The 8,672-nt window shown below is 37.6% G+C and overlaps 4 protein-coding genes across 5 annotated transcripts; 3 read left to right on the top strand and 1 right to left on the bottom strand.

Annotated features, from left to right (window-relative positions):
- The first annotated feature begins 1,097 nt into the window (after window positions 1–1,097).
- NijA (Ninjurin A) lies at window positions 1,098–4,467 on the top strand. 2 transcript variants are annotated; one of them, XM_017159037.3, is made up of 4 exons: window positions 1,098–1,407; window positions 2,403–2,472; window positions 2,673–3,082; window positions 4,079–4,467. In XM_017159037.3, exons 1-4 carry the CDS (start codon window positions 1,327–1,329, stop codon window positions 4,274–4,276), a joined length of 759 nt encoding a protein of 252 aa, XP_017014526.2. In that variant the 5' UTR covers window positions 1,098–1,326; the 3' UTR covers window positions 4,277–4,467. The 2 variants fall into 2 exon arrangements, with proteins under 2 accessions (XP_017014526.2, XP_070071007.1); XM_070214906.1 differs by having other exon boundaries at window positions 2,721–3,082.
- A 199-nt stretch (window positions 4,468–4,666) lies between these two features.
- Window positions 4,667–5,902, top strand: ND-13B (NADH dehydrogenase (ubiquinone) subunit ND-13B). The gene is made up of 3 exons (XM_017159085.3): window positions 4,667–4,818; window positions 4,938–5,099; window positions 5,606–5,902. Exons 1-3 carry the CDS (start codon window positions 4,798–4,800, stop codon window positions 5,795–5,797), a joined length of 375 nt encoding a protein of 124 aa, XP_017014574.1. The 5' UTR covers window positions 4,667–4,797; the 3' UTR covers window positions 5,798–5,902.
- Window positions 5,903–6,134: 232 nt separating this feature from the next.
- On the top strand, window positions 6,135–6,715 carry LOC108069125 (uncharacterized). Its single transcript, XM_070214884.1, has 2 exons — window positions 6,135–6,472; window positions 6,553–6,715. Exons 1-2 carry the CDS (start codon window positions 6,238–6,240, stop codon window positions 6,600–6,602), a joined length of 285 nt encoding a protein of 94 aa, XP_070070985.1. The 5' UTR covers window positions 6,135–6,237; the 3' UTR covers window positions 6,603–6,715.
- Window positions 6,716–6,753: 38 nt separating this feature from the next.
- LOC108069123 (guanylate kinase) lies at window positions 6,754–8,315 on the bottom strand. The gene has a single exon (XM_017159084.3). The coding sequence runs from the start codon at window positions 8,176–8,178 to the stop codon at window positions 7,492–7,494; it is 687 nt and encodes a 228-aa protein (XP_017014573.3). The 5' UTR covers window positions 8,179–8,315; the 3' UTR covers window positions 6,754–7,491.
- Window positions 8,316–8,672: the final 357 nt, after the last annotated feature.

An 8,672-nucleotide genomic window follows, 5' to 3' on the forward strand; every position in this document is an offset into this window, starting at 1 on the left:
AGGGAAATTTTTTTAAAATACAAGTAATGGCAAAAATATGTTTTGATAAATGTTTATTATTTTTATCTTAAAAATTCTTTCTAAGCACGCAGATTTTCATGCCCATTTAACCAAAGTCAACAAATTCATATGCCAAAAATAAATCCAAGAAATCTTAAAAGCCATTGGGTATTGGTCCCAACCGAATCCCAACTCATAAAGATGCTCTTCAAATTGTTTGTATTCATATAGATATGTATATGCTACCAATCTCTTGGCAACCGGTTTTCACATTCTCATTTCTTCATGATAAGGCATACAAAACTTGATTGTTCTTCAATTGTGAAAGTCTTCAGTGGTTTGCCTGCTCCCACTTGATGACTAATTAAAATCAGGGAAAACGTAAATATTCCCTGTGACATTTTCCTGCTAGCTCATTTGGGCATTTTCCAAGAACTCGCGTTTTTCAAAACAGTAGCAAAAAATGAGCAGCAAATATAGTCTATTTGTTAGTATTCTAGGTTATCGAGCTGAGTGCAATGACGTAGGACATTAAATGCTAACCCAATGCATTTTAATGCGAACGAGGAACTTGGCGTGCTAGACTGCGGAAATAATGCACTAAACAAAAGAGAGGCATATATGAAGTTGGAAAGAGAGAAAGTCGAATGAGAGAAAGAGAGGAACATGCTTCAAACAATTTTTTAAACACTCGGAGAAAAAAGTGATTTTATATTTTTATATTTTATGAATCCATCTAGCCTAAAACATTGTTAATATAAAAATGATTTTATTGTAATATGTTATTGTATTAGCGTGCAAAGTGTTGAATATTTATTTCGGTCATTCATTTCTTTACGAAGTGTAATGATTTTTTAAAATATAAACATTTTAAAAACAAATCTTTTTCAATCAATTTTCTCTGAGAGAAAATGTTTTGCCCAGAAATGATTTTTATTACATCAACACAAACTTGTTGTAACTCTGTAGACTGAGAGCGTGAAATCCCCAATAGCTGATTGTTTGGGGAAACGTAACGCTGGCGACCAACCAGCCAAACAAGTGGACCCGAGAGAATATTCGCAATTTTATTTGTATCTCCGGTCAGTTGCCCGAGAAATAGCGTGCTAAACGGTCGCAAATCGCGCACGAGTATTTACAGAAACCGAATACAAAATAAGACAAACACCAGAGTGATTTCCCCGAAAAGATCTAGATAAAAAGATACTACATAACGTATACAAACAAACAAGGGAATTCTTTAAGCATCTTAACGCCAACGATTGCATTGAAATTCTTCATTTATAATTGCCCAAAGACGTTTAATTGTATTTAATTAATTGTAAAATGACTGACCAAGAGCATATTACACTGCACATGGATAAGCTGCCGCTGGATAATGATGATAACACTTTGACGAGAAATAATGTGAGTTTTAGTATTTTGCTCATTAAACTGGGGGGGAGGTTAAACAAATTCCTATAAACCGGTGCTTTGTTTACATTGCGGATAGATCGTTAAAATGCCTATTTACTCGTATGAAAAAGTAAAGTTTCGCATTGCTTGTTAATTTTTGTGTAAACGGGGGAGAAGCTTCCCAAGAAGCATCAAAAAATATTCGGGAAAGTGACAGCTGAAGCGGAAAAAACCCATGACTTAGTCATAGAAATAGACACCTCGAAGCTTAAATATGCTTGATATGTATGTACTTGTATTCGAAAGTTCAAGTGTTTCCAAAACTACATTTTAAAGTTAAATAACTAAAAGAAATGAGTAACAGAAATGTTCTTCGTTACTAATTTTATAAATATCTAAGAATGTTTGCTCTATAAATCATCTGGTTGATACATTTAATTTTCATGTAAAGAAATAGAGAAACTTCCCTGATGACATTAACATAATTTTCGGGAAAAATCTTACGAATAACTGACGGGGGAGTCTATTTCAGTGACTAATATAATTGGGACTTGTAGTTTTTTTCTAGCAATATGTGTATTAATAAAAGTGTTTGACCGTTGCACTGATATTTATTTTAAAACAATTTTTAATATCGGAAACATTCTACAATTTCAACATTTTTGCTCAACGCATTTTGAACATTTTATTTTATAGAACTGAATTATTAACCCCAAGAGCCGGAAATTGCACTATAAGCTTTAGTTGATAAGCATGGTTTACCATACATTTTTGTCATTGAAGCTTATCTTTTTAATATTCGAAGCCACTGAAAGTTTACCACATTTATATTATTTTCTAACATACATATATGTGTATGTAGTTGCATTAATCCTAATTAACATATTTATCAGCGCTGTCAGAACAGAAGCTGTGCTGTTTTCAAAAACTGCATTTGCATTTTTGAACAATGGGTTTGGAAACAAAGTTGTTAATATTCCGGAAACGCTTTTATTGAAATTTTACAGGAAAATATCAACAATCACAGAAACGGCGATGCAATGGAGGGACGTAATAATCTTCGAGCGCCCAGATCAGGTTCGTATCCCAACTTACTCGTTTATCGCTGAAAAACTAGAACCATTTTTTGTGTGCTTGTCTATATGTTAATCGATCTTGTGACTAATGCTGCTTTCAACCGCAATCTTTAAAACTTTTGTGTAAACCACTTTATTGTGTAAGTAACATAAGCGAGTGAAGACCAATTTAAATTGAATGTTCGTTTCTGCTTTTGACAGTTCCCGAAACGGATGATGATGACAACGACGATCGTCCCTTTGTTAAAGATGGCAATGATAATCCCGGAGTGGATGACGGTCTTCTGGAAGGTGGAGAAGGACGAAGGGGCGGCGGAGGAGGAGGAGGAGGCGGAGGCGGTGTCACTGTACTCGTACCCAATGGAGGAAGACGACCCAGTTTCTCCTTTCCGGGATATACCGGCAACGGTTTCGTGACAATAAACGGAGTCGAGACACCAATACCCGATGTGAATGCATATCAGCACAAGAAAACCCTGGCCCAGGGAATGATGGATCTGGCTTTACTCTCAGCGAATGCGAATCAGTTGCGATATGTTCTGGAGACAAGTTCCCAACATCCATATTTTTATCCCAGCCTGCTGTTCATCTCACTTAGCATTATATTCCAGGTGAGCAACTCATTTGTATTTACAGTGGATATTCAATGAAACGAATCACGAAAAGTTTTCTGAATTTTAAATTTCAGTCTCATCTTTGATAATTTAAAAACAAGAGAGAACGCTATAGTCGGGTTGGTGTCCCGACTATCTAATACCCGTCACTCAGCTAATGGGAGTGCGAACGCTGTGTCGGGTTGGTGTCCCGACTAATAATCGTAACTCAGCTAAAGGGAGTGCGAAAGAGATAGATATATGTTGACAATTTATAAAGCGTATAACTTTTTAATGAATGGTCCGATTTGAAAAATGTCTTCTACATTTCGATAGGTATAAATATACACAACAAAATTGCATTTATACTTCTCGGAAATCTTTAAAGATGTGGGCGCAGGATCCATTTTAAAATCGTTAGTGGGCGATTGTGGGCGTTAGAGGGGGCGTGGCGCTCGGCTAAAATAAACTTGCGCTGCGTAGGAAGCCAAAGAATATGTGTGGGAAATCTCAACCTTCTAGCTTTTGTAGTTTCTGAGATCTCAGCGTTCATACAGACGGACAGACGGACAGACGGACAGACGGACAGACGGACAGACGGACAGACGGACATGGCTAGATCGACTCGGCTAGTGACCCTGATCAAGAATATATATACTTTATGGGGTCGGAAACGCTTCCTTCTAGCTGTTACAAACTTTTGCACGAATCTAGTATACCCTTTTACTCTACGAGTAACGGGTATAATAAGAAATCTTTTACTTACATTGAGATATTAATACTTGAAAATTAAAAACATTCTTTAAGCCACAACTATTAATAATACTATTCTTATTAAATAAAAAATTAGTAACAACATTTTTAAAAGGAAATAATTATTCTCAAAATTTAATCACAATACAACAACTACAATACGTTTAGTATACTGTGATATAATTCTCGCTAACCAAAATTCACTGTAATGTTTACTTATTCATATTTTTGATGACATTTAAAATTTCTTTTCCATTTCAGATTGCTGTGGGCGTGGGCCTTATATTGAATGGCCAGTACAACATTAAGAACGGGCACGATATTTGCCGGGCGAACAGAATCAACAATTATACAGTCATCGGCATTTTTATTGTAACAGTGGTCAATGTTCTGATATCGGCATTTACCGTTGCGGATCCAATCACGGGATCTGCAGCAACACCCGCCAATACCACATAGATTACCACTCTTATATTAAATTTAAAAAATAATGTAGTATTATGAGCATAATCTCATCGTTAGGAAATACTCACACAGCCACACCGTTCAGTCCTTGTTGAAATTCACTAAGCGCCTCATTTTTCTACACATAAAAATGAATTGTGATAAATAAATAAAATCCCACAAGCATTTTACATGTAAAATCGAAATTAATAAAATGTTTTTATTCTCTAATTTGGGTATTTACATTTCCTAGCTTTGAATCACAAACTTTATGGGTAAATTTACTGGATAATTAAGAAAAGGGAAATATAATAATTCTCTTACTTCTAGAATAGAAATATTTTTTAAGCTAATTCTTGAAAGCATTTTGAATGCTCAACATTTTCCGCCAAACTATCGATAGTTTGCGATAGTAAGCAAACAAAATTTTAATAACACTGGGTTATATTTTCGAATTATACAGCACTAGAAAAAACAGCTGTTACAAAAAATCGTGCGGAAAATTAAGCATTTTTGGCTAAAAATTAACTTTAAACATGGCCAAGATTATCAAGGCGGTAAGTTTAAGCAGGATACAAGTAATCCCTATTCTGCAAACTATTGGAAGAAGGAATATAGCCCGAAAATAATGACGTTCCTCTGATTGTTATTGTTATGTCATCGCTTCCTTCTGCAGTCCACAGGTTTAACCGGACTCGCCGTGTCCACCAATCCTCACCATGCCCTGAGTGCTCTCTACGGAAAGATCCTGCGGGCGGTGTCCAAAATGCCACAGGATGCCAGCTACCGGAAATACACGGAGCAGTTGGTCAAACAACGCGCCGATGCGGTGGCCCAAGTAAGATATCTTCTAATTGGGGAACTACCATTAATTTTTTAAAAACTTTGCTATTGTTGTTGTGCTAAAAGAAGGATAACTATCAAGTCTATTGATTTCCCAATTTTATACTATGATAAAAAAATATTTCCAAAGCTTCCAAGACATATGTTTTATAATAAGATGCACATATTTGGTCCTTCAATTCGTATTGGTTGGCACTTTATCCTTGCTAAATATTACATTGAAATTTCTATTCTTTCCTTTAAATACACTTATTTATTGCGAAAACATTTCTAAAAGACTGTATTATAATTTATTTTAACGAAATTGGCTTTGCATACAAAATTCCCTATGGACCAAAATACAGTTACTTTCTTTTTTATTAAATATTCATAATATATTGCTAAAATTCTTCATTGCTGTAGCAAGAAAATAAGTATTAAAAAAGCAAAGCTTTATATTGTGGTTTTCCCTTAAATAAATATCTTGTAAAATTTCAATTTTAATATTTAATAATATTCCAGAACAAAGACATCGTTGCCCTGGAGAAGGCCGTTGGCTGCGGTCAGGTTGAGGAGCTGATTGTTCAGGCCGAAAACGAATTGGTACTGGCCCGCAAGATGCTCGGCTGGAAGCCCTGGGAAAAGCTGGTCCAAGCCGCACCTGCCAAGCAGTGGGACTGGCCACCAGCCCAGATCCTGGAGCCCAAGGTTTAGACCGCCTTATGATTCACATTAGTACTAATTATTCTACAGCAAATGAAAATGAGAAGAGAGCAATAAATCCGTTGATAAGCCAGCCGCCTTATCAACAAAATTGTTGAGCTTTAAGTTGTGATCTATGGGAGTGTTCCGGTTATTGATTTCATAGAGTTTTGCATTACTTAAACTTTCGACTTTTAAAGCTCAAAAAGTGAAGTATTCCTTAATTAACTTTTTCTACATAAAAAAGGTTTTTTTTTTTAGAAGCTAAAAAAATGTTATAAAAGAAATGGAAAATCTATGGATTTATTTAGATTTACATCATAAAGTGATGATTCCACAAATTGTAAATCTGCAATAAATCACTGAAATCTGGAACCACAACTAACGCTCAGCTCTCAGTTAGAATTTCAGCGAGATCATCAAACCATCGACGATCTCAGTTTGTTTTCAACATGCGTGCGCTTCAGTACCTCCTCCTGCTGCTCGTCATTTGCATTGGATTTGCTGCCGCGCTTCCTCGCCAGCGTCGTCAAATCGATCTCACGGTCTCCGCGGAGCACGACGATAAGGATGATGAGACGGAACTGGCCCTAGAGGCCATCGCCGGACTCTGGAGCAGCGCGGACAGCCGGACGAAGATCGACGGATCCGCCAGCCTGGTGCATCGCACCCAGGGAATGCAATCGGGTACGGGCAGCACCAAATACCAGGCACGCTTCCATCTCCACCATGACTATAAGACCAATGCGTATCCCTCGTAATCCAAGGTTCGGAGCAGGACTTTCGCCTGGGAGTGCGTGTTACATTCGACATATAGGTCCCGGGAGCTCCAGACAGACATCGGCAGACGGCATGGAAATCGAGCGATTGCGTGAGGAAACCGACACTGTATAAACAAACCCACTGCCGATAACATTTTGACCTTCTCAGCTTCGTTTTGTAGAAAATACATAGAACCTTCGTGAAAATACAATATACCCGCATCTGTTTGCTTTATTGATTCCGTTTTAATCGCCTTCCCCGGTCTTCTCGACCGTGAAGCGGCGCAATAACTTTCAGCTTAAAATTACAACTACAACAACGAATTTGCACAACAGTGAGGTGGAGAGGAGGAGAATAATAAATACAAGCCATTCCTTAAGTATAAATGCCATTAGTCAACGTGGTTTTTTAGGGTGGGCGGCTCATGGATCTGGGGCACGGAAAGTAATCTATGGCGCACTTTCATTGGAAACTATAGGTCAAGTTTGCTTCTGTAATTGGGATAGTTTTGGCGGTCTTTTATAGAAATGTTAATGAAAATATTTTTTACTCTTTTAAAAACTTATAAAACAAAATTATTTATAAATAGCTATCTCTATATTAAGCAGCTTTGGCATGGAAAACATAAATAGTCAGTTTCTAAATTATATAAATTAAAAAATACATATCTCCTAAGATAATATCCATCTTTTTTCACAAAAAGTAATTGATTAAAAATAAATGAACACAATTAATTAATTGACTTTAAACAATATATGAAAAATACCTGGTTTTCCTATTAGTCAGAGTGTTTAAATGGTATACAAGACCTATGAATACAATAGTTTCAATGAAAATAACATAGATTACTATCTCTTTACCCAAGAACCTTTAAAAAAAACATATGTAGCCCCACCCTACTGAGGTTAATATCATTGCACCTTCGCTGGAAGATTCTTCTAGCCCTACTTCAGGTTAATAGACACTCCCTGGCTCTCCTGCTCCTTGAGTTCCTGGACCACAAAGTTGCGGAACTCCTCGTAGGCCACATCGATGTCCACGTTGTTGATGATCTTATGGAAATTACCAGGTGTTAATCCGTAATCCAGTTCCACCTGGGCGGCATTCAGACGCTTGCTGAGCGATTCCTCCGTTTCAGAGCCACGCAGACGCAGTCGTCGTTCCAGTTCCTTGATACTCGGGGGATTATTAAAGATGAGTATGGGGTTCAGATCCGTCCGGCGTATCTGCTCCACTCCCTTTTGCTCGATGTCCAGGATGCAGACGTGTCCTTGGGCCTGGATTTCCCGCACCGCCGCCTTGCTGGTTCCATAGAGATTGCCCGTAAACTCGGCCGTTTCGATGAACTCGTCCCCTGCGATGGCTGCCTCCATTTCCGGACGTTCCACGAAATAGTAGTGGACCCCGTGCTGCTCACCTTCCCGCGGCTTCCGCGTGGTGTGCGATATGCTGAAGCCAAAGGTGTTGGGGAACTCGGCAAAGAGCCTTTTGAGGAGCGTACTCTTCCCGGAGCCCGAGGGGCCGCAGAGGACGAGGGGGCGTGGTCCCGGGGCGGTCATCTTCTTGCCTGTCAAATTCACCGCCGTGCTGCTGCTGAGAGCGCGATTTACAATGAACAGAAAGCTTATCATCGCGTGGCCTTTTATTCGTATATAAGCACAAGCACCAACAACACTAATGGGGCCCCAAAAAAGCTGGTTTCGTTCTTTTTTTATTTGGTTTGGCTAAATTAAGAGAAGGCGTGCTGGTTTGTGTCTGTGTGTGTAAGCGGGCCAGCGATGGTTCAATTTCGATTAATATCGATATGTTATTTAATGCGATTTGTGGAGAATCTTTATGGTCACCCTTATTTTTCAAAGAGTTTTGAAATTGATTTTAAAAATTTTTTTAATTGTTCAGAACAGATTCTAAATTGAAAAAATAGAATAAGAAAAATGCAATATTTATAGTTTTTGCACAACTTAAAAAAGTTAAATTATAAGTTCTGGAAATATGTGTAATAAATAAGCGGAAATTGGTTTATAACTTATTTAAAATAAAATTTTTTTTACGTTTTTGTAGATAACAAATAAAAAACATAAGTGCTGGCTATTCTTCTGCACTTGTATTTGTTAAAATACAAATT

The sequence above is a fragment of the Drosophila takahashii genome, chromosome 3L, assembly GCF_030179915.1.
Source record: "Drosophila takahashii strain IR98-3 E-12201 chromosome 3L, DtakHiC1v2, whole genome shotgun sequence".
NCBI lineage: Eukaryota > Metazoa > Arthropoda > Insecta > Diptera > Drosophilidae > Drosophila > Drosophila takahashii.